The 19,591-nt window shown below is 45.8% G+C and overlaps 1 protein-coding gene across 1 annotated transcript in view; it reads right to left on the bottom strand.

Annotated features, from left to right (window-relative positions):
• LOC129816943 (integrin alpha-V-like) overlaps nt 1–18,591 on the bottom strand; it is an 86,910-nt gene extending 68,319 nt beyond the window's left edge. Inside the window, exons 1-8 of the mRNA XM_055871925.1 lie at nt 18,068–18,591; nt 17,659–17,789; nt 11,420–11,511; nt 9,848–9,962; nt 9,603–9,664; nt 8,757–8,802; nt 2,431–2,553; nt 923–967 (exon numbers count right to left, since the gene is read on the bottom strand). Coding sequence (XP_055727900.1) covers nt 923–967; nt 2,431–2,553; nt 8,757–8,802; nt 9,603–9,664; nt 9,848–9,962; nt 11,420–11,511; nt 17,659–17,789; nt 18,068–18,231 — 778 coding nt within the window. The 5' untranslated portion in view covers nt 18,232–18,591. The remainder of the gene's footprint in view (nt 1–922; nt 968–2,430; nt 2,554–8,756; nt 8,803–9,602; nt 9,665–9,847; nt 9,963–11,419; nt 11,512–17,658; nt 17,790–18,067) is intronic.
• Nucleotides 18,592–19,591: the final 1,000 nt, after the last annotated feature.

Raw genomic sequence — 19,591 nt, 5'->3', positions numbered from 1 at the left:
GAGATGTTCTATACAGAACGTTAGAATGAGATCCCCATTGAGATGTTCTATACAGAACGTTAGAATGAGATCCCCATTGAGATGTTCTATACAGAATTTTAGAATGAGATCCCCATTGAGATGTTCTATACAGAATGTTAGAATGAGATCACCATTGAGATGTTCTATACAGAATGTTAGAATGCGATCCCCATTGAGATGTCCTATACAGAATGTTAGAATGAGATCCCCATTGAGATGTTCTATACAGAATGTTAGAATGAGATCCCCATTGAGATGTTCTATACAGAATGTTAGAATGAGATCCCCATTGAGCTGTTCTATACAGAACGTTAGAATGAGATCCCCATTGAGATGTTCTATACAGAATGTTAGAATGAGATCCCCATTGAGATGTTCTATACAGAATGTTAGAATGAGATCCCCATTGAGCTGTTCTATACAGAACGTTAGAATGAGATCCCCATTGAGATGTTCTATACAGAATGTTAGAATGATATCCCCATTGAGATGTTCTATACAGAATGTTAGAATGAGATCCCCATTGAGATGTTCTATACAGAATGTTAGAATGAGATCCCCATTGAGATGTTCTATACAGAATGTTAGAATGAGATCCCCATTGAGATGTTCTATACAGAATGTTAGAATGAGATCCCCATTGAGATGTTCTATACAGAATGTTAGAATGAGATCCCCATTGAGATGTTCTATACAGAATGTTAGAATGAAATCCCCATTGAGATGTTCTATACAGAATGTTAGAATGAGATCCCCATTGAGATGTTCTATACAGAATGTTAGAATGAGATCCCCATTGAGATGTTCTATACAGAATGTTAGAATGAGATCCCCATTGAGATGTTCTATACAGAATGTTAGAATGAGATCACCATAGTGATAGGATAATAAGAGCAAGTACCATCTTCTCCATCCTCATTGAAGTCTCCGACGGTCACAGAGTAACCTGAAAGTAAAAAAACAAACATTGTAATGAGTTTAACACACTAAAAGATAATGCGAGCTGAGTTGAGTTCCTTGAGTTGACAGTGGTTTTAGCAGCGCTGGGGTCTCCATGCCCCCCAGCAGCCACATTGAACGCTCTGTACCTTTTTGGTGACATTTTATTGATAACGACCTATAGTGTGAAAACATGGTTCAACCTGTAATGTTGATATCATGGAGGGTCGTCCTGTATAGCCTCAAAACATGGTTTAAACGGTAATGTTGATATCATGGAGGGTCGTCCTGTATAGCCTCAAAACATGGTTTAAACTGTAATGCTGATATCATGGAGGGTCGTCCTGTATAGCCTCAAAACATGGTTCAACCTGTAATGTTGATATCATGGAGGGTCATCCTGTATAGCCTGGTTTAAGCTGTAATGCTGATATCGTGGAGGGTCAGTCCAGGCATCCATAGATCTGTCTATACATTGAGAGTGGTTACTTTCTCATCCCTCAGCGTTTTACCTAAACAGTGGCAGGGAGCACACATGATTGTGTCAACAGATTGCCCCTTTAGAAAAACACCACTTCCGAACAGGAAGTGTGAACAAAACATATTTAACCAGACAATGAGGTTGTATCTCAAATGGAACCCTATTCCCTATATAGTGCCCTACTTTTGACCAGAGCCCTATTCCCTATATAGTGCACTACTTTAGACCAGAGGCCTATGGCACCCTATTCCCTATATAGTCCACTACTTTAGACCAGAGCACATGGGGCACCCTATTCCCTATATATAGTGCACTACTTTAGACCAGAGGCCTATGGCACCCTATTCCCTATATAGTCCACTACTTTAGACCAGAGCACATGGGGCACCCTATTCCCTATATAGTGCCCTACTTTTGACCAGAGCCCTATTCCCTATATAGTGCCCTACTTTTGACCAGAGCCCTATTCCCTATATAGTGCCCTACTTTTGACCAGAGCCCTATTCCCTATATAGTGCCCTACTTTTGACCAGAGCCCTATTCCCTATATAGTGCACTACTTTAGACCAGAGGCCTATGGCACCCTATTCCCTATATAGTGCACTACTTTAGACCAGAGCCCATAGGGCACCCTATTCCCTATATATAGTGCACTACTTTAGACCAGAGCCCTATGGCACCCTATTCCCTATATAGTGCACTACTTTAGACCAGGGCCCTATGGCACCCTATTCCCTATATAGTGCACTACTTTAGACCAGAGGCCTATGGCACCCTATTCCCTATATAGTGCACTACTTTAGACCAGAGCCCATAGGGCACCCTATTCCCTATATATAGTGCACTACTTTAGACCAGAGCCCTATGGCACCCTATTCCCTATATAGTCCACTACTTTACACCAGAGCCCTATGGCACCCTATTCCCTATGTAGTGCCTTACTTTCGACCAGGTGCCATTTGGGACTCAGTCCCAAAAATAGTATTTACCTAAATAGCTGTCGTCGTATTGAGCGCTGGCAGACTTGGTGGTCAGCTGGTTACTGTAAGGAGTGTAGTAGTTGTTGTTGAACCGGGCGATGATCTCAGAGATATCGTCGCTGATCAGCTGACCTGTGGTAATAATAATTATATACAGCAGAACATTGTTGTCACGTACAGAAAAACATCAAATCCACTGCCTCGTTCATGTCAACCTTTTCTGATTCAACAAAAAAAGGCGGTGAGAGTGTTTGGTAGGGATCAGTTGATTAGGGAGGGGTGAAAGGTTAAATAGATGTTCCAGAAAGGCGTGTCTGATAGGTGGAAATAAGTACTCCTGTGTATAAATCGTTCACGAAAAAGCGTCAAGGTTCACAGTATGTAACAATCAGATATACAGTGAATCCGTGGTAATAACAATGTCTCTGTAGTTCTATGTATAACAGTATAATAGCTCTCTGTGTAGTTCTATGTATAACAGTATAATAGCTCTCTGTGTAGTTCTATGTATAACAGTATCATAGCTCTCTGTGTAGTTCTATGTATAACAGTATCATAGCTCTCTGTGTAGTTCTATGTATAACAGTATAATAGCTCTCTGTGTAGTTCTATGTATAACAGTATCATAGCTCTCTGTGTAGTTCTATGTATAACAGTATCATAGCTCTCTGTGTAGTTCTATGTATAACAGTATAATAGCTCTCTGTGTAGTTCTATGTATAACAGTAGAATAGCTCTCTGTGTAGTTCTATGTATAACAGTAGAATAGCTCTCTGTGTAGTTCTATGTATAACAGTAGAATAGCTCTCTGTGTAGTTCTATGTTTAACAGTATCATAGCTCTCTGTGTAGTTCTATGTATAACAGTATAATAGCTCTCTGTGTAGTTCTATGTATAACAGTATAATAGCTCTCTGTGTAGTTCTATGTATAACATTCGGAAATAATCCCCTTATTACTGTCCTCCTAAAGCCCCAGTCTGTGGTAACCGTACAGCCCCAGTCTGTGGTAACCGTACAGCCCCAGTCTGTGGTAACCATACAGCCCCAGTCTGTGGTAACCGCACAGCCCCAGTCTGTGGTAACCACACAGCAGGTACAGCCCCAGTCTGTGGTAACCGCACAGCCCCAGTCTGTGGTAACCACACAGCCCCAGTCTGTGGTAACCACACAGCCCCAGTCTGTGGTAACCACACAGCCCCAGTCTGTGGTAACCGCACAGCCCCAGTCTGTGGTAACCGTACAGCCCCAGTCTGTGGTAACCGTACAGCCCCAGTCTGTGGTAACCGTACAGCCCCAGTCTGTGGTAACCGTACAGCCCCAGTCTGTGGTAACCGTACAGCCCCAGTCTGTGGTAACCGTACAGCCCCAGTCTGTGGTAACCGTACAGCCCCAGTCTGTGGTAACCGTACAGCCCCAGTCTGTGGTAACCATACAGCCCCAGTCTGTGGTAACCATACAGCCCCAGTCTGTGGTAACCATACAGCCCCAGTCTGTGGTAACCATACAGCCCCAGTCTGTGGTAACCATACAGCCCCAGTCTGTGGTAACCATACAGCCCCAGTCTGTGGTAACCATACAGCCCCAGTCTGTGGTAACCATACAGCCCCAGTCTGTGGTAACCATACAGCCCCAGTCTGTGGTAACCATACAGCCCCAGTCTGTGGTAACCATACAGCCCCAGTCTGTGGTAACCATACAGCCCCAGTCTGTGGTAACCATACAGCCCCAGTCTGTGGTAACCATACAGCCCCAGTCTGTGGTAACCATACAGCCCCAGTCTGTGGTAACCATACAGCCCCAGTCTGTGGTAACCATACAGCCCCAGTCTGTGGTAACCATACAGCCCCAGTCTGTGGTAACCATACAGCCCCAGTCTGTGGTAACCATACAGCCCCAGTCTGTGGTAACCGTACAGCAGGTACAGCCCCAGTCTGTGGTAACCACACAGCCCCAGTCTGTGGTAACCGTACAGCCCCAGTCTGTGGTAACCACACAGCCCCAGTCTGTGGTAACCACACAGCCCCAGTCTGTGGTAACCATACAGCAGGTACAGCCCCAGTCTGTGGTAACCACACAGCCCCAGTCTGTGGTAACCATACAGCAGGTACAGCCCCAGTCTGTGGTAACCATACAGCAGGTACAGCCCCAGTCTGTGGTAACCATACAGCCCCAGTCTGTGGTAACCGTACAGCAGGTACAGCCCCAGTCTGTGGTAACCATACAGCCCCAGTCTGTGGTAACCGCACAGCCCCAGTCTGTGGTAACCATACAGCAGGTACAGCCCCAGTCTGTGGTAACCACACAGCAGGTACAGCCCCAGTCTGTGGTAACCGTACAGCAGGTACAGCCCCAGTCTGTGGTAACCATACAGCAGGTACAGCCCCAGTCTGTGGTAACCATACAGCAGGTACAGCCCCAGTCTGTGGTAACCACACAGCAGGTACAGCCCCAGTCTGTGGTAACCGTACAGCAGGTACAGCCCCAGTCTGTGGTAACCGTACAGCCCCAGTCTGTGGTAACCATACAGCCCCAGTCTGTGGTAACCATACAGCCCCAGTCTGTGGTAACCATACAGCCCCAGTCTGTGGTAACCATACAGCCCCAGTCTGTGGTAACCATACAGCCCCAGTCTGTGGTAACCATACAGCCCCAGTCTGTGGTAACCATACAGCCCCAGTCTGTGGTAACCGTACAGCCCCAGTCTGTGGTAACCGTACAGCCCCAGTCTGTGGTAACCGTACAGCCCCAGTCTGTGGTAACCGTACAGCCCCAGTCTGTGGTAACCGTACAGCCCCAGTCTGTGGTAACCGTACAGCCCCAGTCTGTGGTAACCGTACAGCCCCAGTCTGTGGTAACCGTACAGCCCCAGTCTGTGGTAACCGTACAGCCCCAGTCTGTGGTAACCGTACAGCCCCAGTCTGTGGTAACCGCACAGCCCCAGTCTGTGGTAACCGCACAGCCCCAGTCTGTGGTAACCACACAGCCCCAGTCTGTGGTAACCACACAGCCCCAGTCTGTGGTAACCACACAGCCCCAGTCTGTGGTAACCACACAGCCCCAGTCTGTGGTAACCACACAGCCCCAGTCTGTGGTAACCACACAGCCCCAGTCTGTGGTAACCGTACAGCAGGTACAGCCCCAGTCTGTGGTAACCATACAGCCCCAGTCTGTGGTAACCATACAGCCCCAGTCTGTGGTAACCATACAGCCCCAGTCTGTGGTAACCACACAGCCCCAGTCTGTGGTAACCATACAGCCCCAGTCTGTGGTAACCACACAGCCCCAGTCTGTGGTAACCACACAGCCCCAGTCTGTGGTAACCACACAGCCCCAGTCTGTGGTAACCACACAGCCCCAGTCTGTGGTAACCACACAGCCCCAGTCTGTGGTAACCGTACAGCAGGTACAGCCCCAGTCTGTGGTAACCATACAGCCCCAGTCTGTGGTAACCGCACAGCCCCAGTCTGTGGTAACCGCACAGCCCCAGTCTGTGGTAACCGCACAGCCCCAGTCTGTGGTAACCGCACAGCCCCAGTCTGTGGTAACCGCACAGCCCCAGTCTGTGGTAACCGCTCAGCCCCAGTCTGTGGTAACCGCACAGCCCCAGTCTGTGGTAACAGCACAGCCCCAGTCTGTGGTAACCACTCAGCCCCAGTCTGTGGTAACCGCACACAGCCCCAGTCTGTGGTAACCGCACACAGCCCCAGTCTGTGGTAACCACACAGCCCCAGTCTGTGGTAACCACACAGCCCCAGTCTGTGGTAACCACACAGCCCCAGTCTGTGGTAACCACACAGCCCCAGTCTGTGGTAACCACACAGCCCCAGTCTGTGGTAACCACACAGCCCCAGTCTGTGGTAACCACACAGCCCCAGTCTGTGGTAACCACACAGCCCCAGTCTGTGGTAACCGTACAGCAGGTACAGCCCCAGTCTGTGGTAACCGTACAGCAGGTACAGCCCCAGTCTGTGGTAACCGTACAGCCCCAGTCTGTGGTAACCACACAGCCCCAGTCTGTGGTAACCACACAGCCCCAGTCTGTGGTAACCACACAGCCCCAGTCTGTGGTAACCACACAGCCCCAGTCTGTGGTAACCACACAGCCCCAGTCTGTGGTAACCACACAGCCCCAGTCTGTGGTAACCACACAGCCCCAGTCTGTGGTAACCACACAGCCCCAGTCTGTGGTAACCACACAGCCCCAGTCTGTGGTAACCGTACAGCCCCAGTCTGTGGTAACCGTACAGCAGGTACAGCCCCAGTCTGTGGTAACCGTACAGCAGGTACAGCCCCAGTCTGTGGTAACCGTACAGCCCCAGTCTGTGGTAACCGCACAGCCCCAGTCTGTGGTAACCGCACAGCCCCAGTCTGTGGTAACCGCACAGCCCCAGTCTGTGGTAACCGCACAGCCCCAGTCTGTGGTAACCGCACAGCCCCAGTCTGTGGTAACCGCACAGCCCCAGTCTGTGGTAACCGCACAGCCCCAGTCTGTGGTAACCGCACAGCCCCAGTCTGTGGTAACCGCACAGCCCCAGTCTGTGGTAACCGCACAGCCCCAGTCTGTGGTAACCGCACAGCCCCAGTCTGTGGTAACCACTCAGCCCCAGTCTGTGGTAACCACTCAGCCCCAGTCTGTGGTAACCACTCAGCCCCAGTCTGTGGTAACCACTCAGCCCCAGTCTGTGGTAACCACTCAGCCCCAGTCTGTGGTAACCACTCAGCCCCAGTCTGTGGTAACCACTCAGCCCCAGTCTGTGGTAACCACTCAGCCCCAGTCTGTGGTAACCACTCAGCCCCAGTCTGTGGTAACCACTCAGCCCCAGTCTGTGGTAACCGCACACAGAACCAGTCTGTGGTAACCGCACACAGAACCAGTCTGTGGTAACCACACAGCCCCAGTCTGTGGTAACCACACAGCCCCAGTCTGTGGTAACCACTCAGCCCCAGTCTGTGGTAACCGTACAGCAGGTACAGCCCCAGTCTGTGGTAACCACACAGCAGCTAGTATATATTGTGCACGGACAAGACCAGGCTGCCACAGCACCCGTACAAAATTTCACCCCTCCCTATTCCATTCAATTCACTCAGTGCCTACCCAGCGCAGCAGCAGCCAATGAGCCGTCCTGTTAAAACAAACATCTTTGTCCGTTTTTAAAAAAAGGGCTGTATCTGCTAATTTGTCTAGCAGCACACCTAAAGGAAACATGATGAACTATTAACAGCCTAGAGTCAGCAGAAAAACTAAGTGTAGTTAACTGAAACGGCTGTTAGCCTGGATGCAAACATGGATTGGCCTCATTTACTCTAGAACACTGTATGGGGGTTGGGGCCAGCCCTGGGATCAAATACTATTTGAAAGGGAACATAAATTATCTGGGCTTGATTAAGCTTGCCGGGCACAATTTAACCAATAGAATAGTCCCAAAAAGTGCAACCCCCCCCACCCATCTGGCAATCCAGGCAGTCCCGAAGCAAATGCTCAAAGTATTTGTAAGATTCCAAAATGTAGTATTGGAACCCATGTTCGCTCTGGTGGGGGGGGGTGGGTTGGGTTGTGGTGTTGGTACAGTGAAACAAGGGAGCATTGTAGAGATCTGCTGTGACTATGGAGCAGCCCCATCTCATGGGTATCACCCAGCAAACATCCCACAGAAACAGCGACTGAGTTGGCATCCTGCCACCACATCAGATAATCCCCCTCTCAGCACCTTCTCAGCTCCCCATAAGAGACAGGGTTTCTAAAAAACCTCTCTTTAAAAAAAAGGGGGCCAAATACACAATATATTACAGAACATATTAGTTTTCTACACAAACAATTGAAAGTAGCATGTAAAAACAATATAGATAGTATGAACGTACTGTTATAATACAATCATCCGGACACTTCCTAGTTACAAGACTTTCTCAGCATTTTCCAGAGTCAGAGAATCTGTCACAGAATTGACAGAACAGTCCCTCCAGCAAGCCAGTGTCGTGGATTTCAGCCTACTGCTCACTGCATTGACAACAGCTATAGTTAAACAGAGCATTAAGGCACTGACAACAGCTATAGTTAGGCAGTCAGAGCATTACCAGAAATACACTGCACGCCTCCTCTCAGGGGAGCGCCAAACAGAGCACAATGTGTCTGTCTGATTATATCCTGTAATAGTGGACCTGTTCAGTACATATACAGAATTCATTACACATCACTTACCTTGACCTGTTCAGTACATATATAGAATTCATTACACATCACTTACCTTGACCTGTTCAGTACATATATAGAATTCATTACACATCACTTACCTTGACCTGTTCAGTACATATATAGAATTCATTACACATCACTTACCTTGCCAATAGAAACTACCAGGGCCTCCAACAACCACCCTGTTATTCTGTTGGAGAGAAGAAAGAAAGAGAGAAAGAAAGAGAGAAAGAAAGAGCGAAAGAGAGAAAGAAAGAGCCAAAGAGAGAAAGGAGAGAAAGAAAAAGGTTATTCTGAGATAAAAAACAACAACACAAAATGATCTGAAAGTGAATCCAAACATTGTATAATAAGTAAGGGATAATCAAATGAGGGGCTATGCATTCTCCGGACAATAATGAAGAACGTGGAAGATTTATCTTCCAGAGAACGCATAGCCCCCGAGTTGATTATCCCTTTTATACCATGGCTATAATTTAAACACGTTTTACAGGTAGAAATGTGCTCAACATCCACTGAAGTAGCTAGCAAGTTACCTAGATAGCGACGGTGGTTACCTTGGTAACCAAACAAACAGACTTGCTAGTTTAGCTAACCAAACTATCAAGTTCTAACTTGTTATTATAAATAAAATCTAATTCAACAACGCCAATAATGTTCAACTTTTGCTTTCAAAAGCAGCTCTAACATGTAAGAACTATAGCCAGTGAATTCTTACCGCGCTGATATACAGTGCACTATAGGGAAACCGAAAGATATCGACTCGGCCGTTTTATCGTGCTTTTGCGGCACAGTCGATAGCGCGCTGGACTTCGGGCTAGAAAGTCGACGGTTCGAGACCTGATCCCTGCTTGTTTCATTACATTATTCAACAATTCCTTGGCATAATTAGGCAATGAGGCCTGAGAGGGTGTGGTGTATAGGCACGACACAACGCAGAGTTTTTATTGATCTATTGTTGTATGGAACACTGCACAGTAAAGTACACACCTTGACAAAGTCAATACTGAATCCAGCCTGACAGAATCCTTGTCCCTCTGGAGAGTTAGCATCTGTTCAGAGTAACACAAACACAGAACGATGCAATCATCTCTCAATGGTAGACCAGGTGGGGTGATTTATTAGAATGACATTAGGGTCAGTATCCTGGATCCAAATAAGGCCTAATCCTGGACCCCCCCAAAAAAAGGCACTTCTTCGATGGAGATTCTCTTGGCTAGTTTCACGTCACTTACTAGATCGACAGGGAGAGTACTCCACCACGTCTCGTCCTTTCTTCAAGAAACACGTTCCAACAGGCTCTCGCTCGGAGAAGCTGTACGTGCTCCACTGGTAGAGAGGTGCACAGGCCTGAGAGAGACACAAACACCTCATGAGTACAGTCAACTACAGCAAGGACACGCAACAGTCACAGAGACAGATACCCGATTTAAAACTGGAATCCAGACTAAAGTTCTAGGACATTGGGAATCTGTCATGAGACTGTTCGCTAGCTAGCGCACTCAAGATTTGGTTCTGACCGTACCGTTCTGAGATGAGGACATGACACTCACCAGGATGTGTTGACCGTACCGTTCTGAGATGAGGACATGACACTCACCAGGATGTGTTGACCGTACCGTTCTGAGATGAGGACATGACACTCACCAGGATGTGTTCACCGTACCGTTCTGAGATAAGGACATGACACTCACCAGGATGTGTTGACCGTACCGTTCTGAGATGAGGACATGACACTCACCAGGATGTGTTGACCGTACCGTTCTGAGATGAGGACATGACACTCACCAGGATGTGTTCACCGTACCGTTCTGAGATGAGGACATGACACTCACCAGGAAGTGTTGACCGTACCGTTCTGAGATGAGGACATGACACTCACCAGGATGTGTTCACCGTACCGTTCTGAGATGAGGACATGACACTCACCAGGATGTGTTGACCGTACCGTTCTGAGATGAGGACATGACACTCACCAGGATGTGTTGACCGTACCGTTCTGAGATGAGGACATGACACTCACCAGGATGTGTTGACCGTACCGTTCTGAGATGAGGACATGACACTCACCAGGATGTGTTGACTGTCTGACCGTACCGTTCTGAGATGAGGACATGACACTCACCAGGATGTGTTGACCGTACCGTTCTGAGATGAGGACATGACACTCACCAGGATGTGCTGACCGTACCGTTCTGAGATGAGGACATGACACTCACCAGGATGTGTTGACTGTCTGACCGTACCCTTCTGAGATGAGGACATGACACTCACCAGGATGTGCTGACCGTACCGTTCTGAGATGAGGACATGACACTCACCAGGATGTGTTGACTGTCTGACCGTACCGTTCTGAGATGAGGACATGACACTCACCAGGATGTGCTGACCGTACCGTTCTGAGATAAGGACATGACACTCACCAGGATGTGCTGACCGTACCGTTCTGAGATGAGGACATGACACTCACCAGGATGTGTTGACCGTACCGTTCTGAGATAAGGACATGACACTCACCAGGATGTGTTGACCGTACCGTTCTGAGATGAGGACATGACACTCACCAGGATGTGCTGACCGTACCGTTCTGAGATGAGGACATGACACTCACCAGGATGTGTTGACCGTACCGTTCTGAGATGAGGACATGACACTCACCAGGATGTGCTGACCGTACCGTTCTGAGATAAGGACATGACACTCACCAGGATGTGTTGACTGTCTGACCGTACCGTTCTGAGATGAGGACATGACACTCACCAGGATGTGTTGACCGTACCGTTCTGAGATGAGGACATGACACTCACCAGGATGTGTTCACCATCTGACCGTACCGTGGCTCCAAACCACTGGTTGGACTTGACCTCCATCTGGACTCCATCCATATTCTCGCGATCATCTGAAAGAGAAATCATTGTGGGGTTTTTAATGAAGAAACACCATCTCTTTAAAGGGGTAACCCGCTCTTTTAACAACGCTCCTCTACCAACAGTGTCATTTTCAATAGGGAACAATGTTTTCAAAACATTTTGCAACCGGTTATGAAAACAAGCCGTCCAGGTAGTCTCTCCCTGTTTCAGCCCATTTTCTTCCATTTGGTGCCTAACGAACATGCCCCCTGAATATCCAGACAAATAGACTGGTAGATATTTGTTATTCCTGAACGTTGATAAATTGTAGGCAGCAGTAGCAGCTTTCATCGTCATCCTGATCAGAGCCTGGAGATCAAACTACATTTTTCCCTAGAGGAAATGACTCACAGGCAGCACCCTTTAACGACCCCTGTCTAGCAAATACCGATCTAGCTGTGACACACACACACACACACACACACCACACACACACACACACACACACACACACACGTGTTCCTCAATGAGGACAGCTGAACCTATAAATGACCCGTACTGTAGGTCCCTTAATCTCCAGACTTCCTATCAGACTGCTCTGTGGTTAGGGTTAACAATGGACTTCTGGCGTCTCGCCACGTGTAAGCCAAGTGAGACTATGGTTAACATGCCTGTAACATTGTCTTTATATGGGGTTGTGTCATTGTAACGGATGTGAAATGGCTAGCTAGTTAGCGGGTACGCGCTAGTAGCATTTCAATCAGTTACGTCACTTGCTCTGAGACTTAAGTAGGGTTTCCCCTTGCTCTGCAAGGGCCGCGGCTTTTGTGGAGCGATGGGTAACGATGCTTCGTCGGTGTCAGTTGTTGATGTGTGCAGAGGGTCCCTGGTTCGCGCCCGTGTCGGGGCGAGGGGACGGTTTAAAGTTATACTGTTACATCATGTTGATGTGGAAATTATACATCTTTGTAAACAAACCTGAAAGATCAGATAGGACGAACAATTACAAAGACCGTTGAAATATCCTGTTAGCTGAACTGTTACCTTTATGTAGCAGGTGTAGGAAGACACCTGAGCGGAGTCCCCGCCTCCCATTTTTCAGGGGAAACGGAAGTCACGTTGAAAATAGTGTATCCCTTAAAAACCAGAAACATCCGCTTTCTTCCGACTCTACAGAGAGTAGCTGCTGGTATCAAAATACCACGTGTGTGTTGAGGCAGAGTTGAAGTGGCTTAGTGCCTACTGGGTTAACAAAATAGAGGGTTACCTTAGTCTCGGAGCTGAGCGTGCAGAAATGACATATTACTGTAGACATAAAGACCAACAAGAGGAAAGATTCACCCATTTTGAATGTTATATTGTTTGTGTGCATCTCTGAGTGATGTTCTATCTATTTCCTGGGTCATGTTTTCATGTCTGAGATATTGCCGTTCAAGCTGACAGAAATCCGTCCGGTAAGACGTAGCACCATGATAAAGTCTCTCTCACTACACTGGACGTCAAGCTGACAGAAATCCGTCCGGTACGAAGTAACACCATGATAGAGTCTCTCTCACTACACTGGACGTCAAGCTGACAGAAATCCGGCCGGTACGAAGTAACACCGTGACAAAGCCTCTCTCACTACACTGGACGTCAAGCTGACAGAAATCCATCCGGTACGAAGTAACACCATGATAGAGTCTCTCTCACTACACTGGACGTCAAGCTGACAGAAATCCGGCCGGTACGACGTAACACCGTGATAAAGTCTCTCTCACTACACTGGACGTTAACAGGACTCCGACTTTTAGATGGTGAAAACGTCCATCGTACATGTCAGAGTTCAATACTGACCGATGTCATAATGGGGGAGGTTGTCTTGTCTCTAGTCTTTTTTCTATCTTCCCACCTCGAGAAATGTGTAATTTAACAGAGCGTCCACCACATTTCTCGCTCTGTACAGACACAGTGAGAGAGTTCTATTCTACGCAGCTCTGTACAGACACAGGGAGAGAGTTCTATTCTACGCAGCTCTGTGCAGACACAGGGAGAGAGTTCTATTCTACGCAGCTCTGTGCAGACACAGGGAGAGAGTTCTATTCTACGCAGCTCTGTGCAGACACAGGGAGAGAGTTCTATTCTACGCAGCTCTGTGCAGACACAGGGAGAGAGTTCTATTCTACGCAGCTCTGTGCAGACACAGGGAGAGAGTTCTATTCTACGCAGCTCTGTGCAGACACAGGGAGAGAGTTCTATTCTACGCAGCTCTGTGCAGACACAGGGAGAGAGTTCTATTCTACGCAGCTCTGTGCAGACACAGGGAGAGAGTTCTATTCTACGCAGCTCTGTGCAGACACAGGGAGAGAGTTCTATTCTACGCAGCTCTGTGCAGACACAGGGAGAGAGTTCTATTCTACGCAGCTCTGTGCAGACAGGGAGAGAGTTCTATTCTACGCAGCTCTGTGCAGACACAGGGAGAGAGTTCCATATCTGACACACGTGGGAGGATACTTACTACCCTTCAGTGAAAACATACCACAGAGCTCTGTTCCTGTCGAACCATGACTAGAGCAAAACTCATAGGAACAACAGCTAGCTCCTCCATGTTCCAGACTAGAGCACCAGTTAGAGGAGTAACATCCCAGCTCTAACCCAGACTAGAGCACCAGTTATAGGAGTAACATCCCAGCTCTAACCCAGACTAGAGCACCAGTTGGAGGAGTAACATCCCAGCTCTAACCCAGACTAAAGCACCAGTTGGAGGAGTAACATCCCAGCTCTAACCCAGACTAGAGCACCAGTTAGAGGAGTAACATCCCAGCTGTCCCCTCCTCTAGCCTGGTAACTAGACCCTTGGCTACACCTGGTCAAACATTACATCCACCCCTGGGTCCTCGATAATTATAGTTATTCTAATCTAGAGACTGTCTGGACAGCTGTAAAAATATATGTCAGTTTAGCCTGTCTTACCCTGAGGAAGACTATGGAGAGCTGTAAATATATCTGCCAGTTTAACACGTCTTACCCTGAGGAAGACTATGGACAGCTGTAAATATATCTGCCAGTTTAACACGTCTTACCCTGAGGAAGACTATGGACAGCTGTAAATATATCTGCCAGTTTAACACGTCTTACCCTGAGGAAGACTATGGACAGCTGTAAATATATCTGCCAGTTTAACACGTCTTACCCTGAGGAAGACTATGGACAGCTGTAAATATATCTGCCAGTTTAACACGTCTTACCCTGAGGAAGACTATGGACAGCTGTAAATATATCTGCCAGTTTAACACGTCTTACCCTGAGGAAGACTATGGACAGCTGTAAATATATCTGCCAGTTTAACACGTCTTACCCTGAGGAAGACTATGGACAGCTGTAAATATATCTGCCAGTTTAACACGTCTTACCCTGAGGAAGACTATGGACAGCTGTAAATATATCTGCCAGTTTAACACGTCTTACCCTGAGGAAGACTATGGACAGCTGTAAATATATCTGCCAGTGTAACACGTCTTACCCTGAGGAAGACTATGGACAGCTGTAAACATATCTGCCAGTTTAACACGTCTTACCCTGAGGAAGACTATGGACAGCTGTAAATATATCTGCCAGTGTAACACGTCTTACCCTGAGGAAGACTATGGACAGCTGTAAATATATCTGCCAGTTTAACACGTCTTACCCTGAGGAAGGGAAGAACAGTCAACAGGGGAAAGACTTTCCAGACCATGTGGTTAGCAAGAGAGTTTGGTAATGACCAAGCGAGATACAACCTCCTGAGCACACACTAATTACAGTACTTTCCCCCCCCCCTGTCCCTAGGCTGCTTGGACACTAACACTAATCTCAACCAATGGCTGAGGCAGCCTCCCCTCACCTCTCAGTCTGCAGGATGACGATCAGCAATCACAAGGGTAGCCATTGTAACCATGTCGAACACTTACGGCATCACAATAAGACCAGGAGGCCACTCAGGCACTGACCGGAAAACCATCCTAAAAAATAGCAGCAAACGGAGGAAAATATGGATAAGCTATGACACGAGAACATATTTTTGGATTTCTTCATCTTTGGAGTTGTTTCCAAGTAACACAGGCAGAGTGTGGTTCAGACTTGGAAACAGTCACTTTTCTTCTACTTTCCAATAGTCTAGACTACAGTGGGCTTAGTCACTGGAATAGGGAAGTCATTTAACCTGTAGTTAAAAGTCTGTATGTGAGCTAAATCATTTTACTCTACAGTTGCCTATTAAAACACAACAAACAAACCAACGCTAGAAGGAAAACAATCAAAGTTGCACTGATAAAGAGTGGTGTAAATTGCACCGATAACGAGTGGTGTAAATTGCACCGATAAAGAGTGGTGTAAATTGCACCGATAAAGAGTGGTGTAAATTGCACCGATAAAGAGTGGTGTAAATTGTACTGATAAAGAGTGGTGTAAATTGCACCGATAAAGAGTGGTGTAAATTGCACCGATAAAGAGTGGTGTAAATTGCACCGATAAAGAGTGGTGTAAATTGCACCGATCAAGAGTGGTGTAAATTGCACCGATAAAGAGTGGTGTAAATTGCACCGATAAAGAGTGGTGTAAATTGCACTGAAAAAGAGTGGTGTAAATTGCACCGAAAAGGAGTGGTGTAAATTGCACCGATAACGAGTGGTGTAAATTGCACCGATAACGAGTGGTGTAAATTGCACCAATAAAGAGTGGTGTAAATTGCACCGATAAAGAGTGGTGTAAATTGCACTGATAAAGAGTGGTGTAAATTGCACTGATAAAGAGTGGTGTAAATTGCACTGAAAAGGAGTGGTGTAAATTGCACTGAAAAGGAGTGGTGTAAATTGCACTGAAAAGGAGTGGTGTAAATTGCACGGATAAAGAGTGGTGTAAATTGCACGGATAAAGAGTGGTGTAAATTGTACTGATAAAGAGTGGTGTAAATTGTACTGATAAAGAGTGGTGTAAATTGTACTGATAAAGAGTGGTGTAAATTGTACTGATAAAGAGTGGTGTAAATTGTACTGATAAAGAGTGGTGTAAATTGTACTGATAAAGAGTGGTGTAAATTGCACGGATAAAGAGTGGTGTAAATTGCACGGATAAAGAGTGGTGTAAATTGCACTGATAAAGAGTGGTGTAAATTGTACTGATAAAGAGTGGTGTAAATTGTACTGATAAAGAGTGGTGTAAATTGTACTGATAAAGAGTGGTGTAAATTTTACTGATAAAGAGTGGTGTAAATTGCACTGATAAAGAGTGGTGTAAATTGCACTAATAAAGAGTGGTGTAAATTGCACTGATAAAGAGTAGTGTAAATTGTACTGATAAAGAGTGGTGTAAATTGTACTGATAAAGAGTGGTGTAAATTTCACAGGATAAACTGAATTATAAGCCAATGTTCTCCTAAATAGCTTAATGTGTGTCATTCATGGGGCTTGGTTTTGCATTGTGTGTGTGTGTGTGTGTGTGTGTGTGTGTGTGTGTGTGTGTGTGTGTGTGTGTGTGTGTGTGTGTGTGTGTGTGTGTGTGTGTGTGTTAGTTCATTTGTGCTGGGACAAACCTGAAACATGGACTGAAGTGCTGTAGTGTAAATATTAGTATACGCCGTGATGCATGTCTGTCTGCAATGGATGCTTCAAGAAATAACAAGTTACTGACTCATATACCCCCTGTTATAATGCAGAGCAGACAGTCCTTTAAAGGTACTGGGACTCCCCCCCTCCGTCTCTCTCTCAAATCAACTTGGGAAACATGTTAACATTGCCAATGCAACTGAAATGGATAAACAATACAAAATGAACAGTAAACATGTGTTTATATACAGTGTTGTAATGATGTGCAAATAGTTAAAGAACAAAAGGGAAAATAAATCAACATGTCTGTCTGTCTGCCTGCCTGTGTAACCCTTAAGCTTAACATTGAGCATGTCTGCCCATCTCCAATAAAGGCTTCCTAGAAGAGTGAACATCTGCCTTTGCTCCGTCTTACATCCTAAAAACACTGAACGTACCTCATAAAAAAGGTCCTATTTCACATACACAATCGGTTTTTAACGTGGACATGACCCTTGACTGAAATAAATGGTCTTTACTTTGAATATCAATCTATAGTGGACCCTTCCTGTTCATCACCATGTAGAAGTCGAGAAAGGGGTCAAATCAATAAGATATATATATATATATATTTTGTAACAGACATACTCTACTCACCAGTATTGTCAAACTGCACTTGGGTACAGTCACTACTCTTCTGCCACGGGCAGGTATAGACTGCCCCTCGCTCCACCACGGTGGAAGGTGAGGAGGTGTTGGCTCTGGGAGCTCCTATAAGAATGTTTGACCTGGAGAAGAGAAACGGGCTTAGTCCAAATTCATGAAAACATGGCACCACACCTATTCTTCTACTGTAGCCTATTAGGGTCGCAAACAAAACTATGTCACATGATTAACGCCAAACACCCAGTTTAATAAGGCTACAGCCTTACAGACTTAGAATACATATCATATTTAGTCACATTAACAATAGCATAATTCTACTTTCTCTCATCAAAGTTCAAATAAGGCTAATAGCCCCTATGGCAAAAGGTAATTCAAATATTATTATATAACTCAATCTTACTGCTTATTATTTGGCTGGAAAAAATCCACAGAAAATCCAAAATAACTTCCTTTCGGTCCAGAGAATACATAGGGCTTGTCAATATCCAGGTTGAAAGAGGTTGTCCACTGTAAACAAGACAGGATCGAAGCCAAAAATAAACAAAGTTTGCGACGTCGTTCCATCCCGTCTGCTAAAGATCCAAGTCCGTAGCCTTATTAAACTGGGTGTGTGGTGGTGTGTTTTAGTTTTGGCGTTGAGAGCTCAACTGCAATGAGTTCTTCCGTTCTTTTTGTAGTCGTTCTAATGATGATACACCGATGATACACCACACTCCATTTCCATAAATCCGGCGCCAGTTCAGTAAACCACTCCGCGAAACAGTTTCACTTCTTCACCAACATTACCAGAAAAAGAGTCCAATTCGAATCAACGCCTGTCATCAATCGTACAGTTCATGCGATACAACGTTACAAATCTCTGTTCGTGTTTTAAAAAACTCGACAGCCCCGGCGAAGTTGTGTTGCGTTACAGCAACACTAAAAAAAAAAATACTTCCGGGTCAAGGGAATTTCAGAAATATTCTAAATAAAAGTCCCCCACATATTAGTAGAAAGGTGTTATTATCATGTATCTATATTCACGATAAAATAAAAAATAATTGTCTAAACATTAACAATGATTCATATGTGTTCATATTTAAGTGACATTTGCATTAAATGTGGGTTTTAAAACATGTTCCAAGCCAGGCCAAATAAATGTCCCCCAATTCAATACAATGTATATGAAATACACATTGGTTTATAGAGAGACAACTATTCTAGGTGCCAGAGTAAAAGTGGAGTCAGTTGGGATTACTCACTATGACCTGTAGAATCTATTTATATATGGTGTTATTTCATGGGTAACTGAGACCTATATGTCCAGCAACACATTCTACTCCACCTAGTCTATTGGTCCCAATGCAATTGTATCTTTATTTAACTAGGCAAGTCAGATAAGAACAAATTCTTATTTACAATGACGGCGTAGGAACAGTGGGTTAACTGCCTTGTTCAGGGGCAGAACGACAGATTTGTACCTTGTCAGCTCAGGGATTTGAACTTGCAACTTTTCAGTACTAGTCCAACGCTCTAACCACTAGGCTACCCTGCCACCCCAATACACTATAGACCGATAAATTACATATTGGCTTATAGTGTAGTGTCCAGTGCCTCCATTTTAAGATGTTTTATAAGTCCAGCAACACTTGCTATGAGCTTGTTTTTTGTTCAAACTCACTTTTTCTTTGTATAATAGGGACTCTAGTTAGTAGACTGTACCCTGGTTATATGGACATACAACAATCAACACCTGTTGTATTCAGCATTTCACTGTAAGGTCTACTACACCTGTTGTATTCAGCATTTCACTGTAAGGTCTACTACACCTGTTGTATTCAGCATTTCACTGTGAGGTCTACTACACCTGTTGTATTCAGCATTTCACTGTGAGGTCTACTACACCTGTTGTATTCAGCATTTCACTGTAAGGTCTACTACACCT

Source organism: Salvelinus fontinalis, chromosome 19 (genome assembly GCF_029448725.1).
Source record: "Salvelinus fontinalis isolate EN_2023a chromosome 19, ASM2944872v1, whole genome shotgun sequence".
In the NCBI taxonomy this organism is placed as follows: Eukaryota; Metazoa; Chordata; class Actinopteri; order Salmoniformes; family Salmonidae; genus Salvelinus; species Salvelinus fontinalis.
Note: the sequence above shows the minus strand (reverse complement) of the source record. Positions and strands in the feature narration are given on the sequence as shown.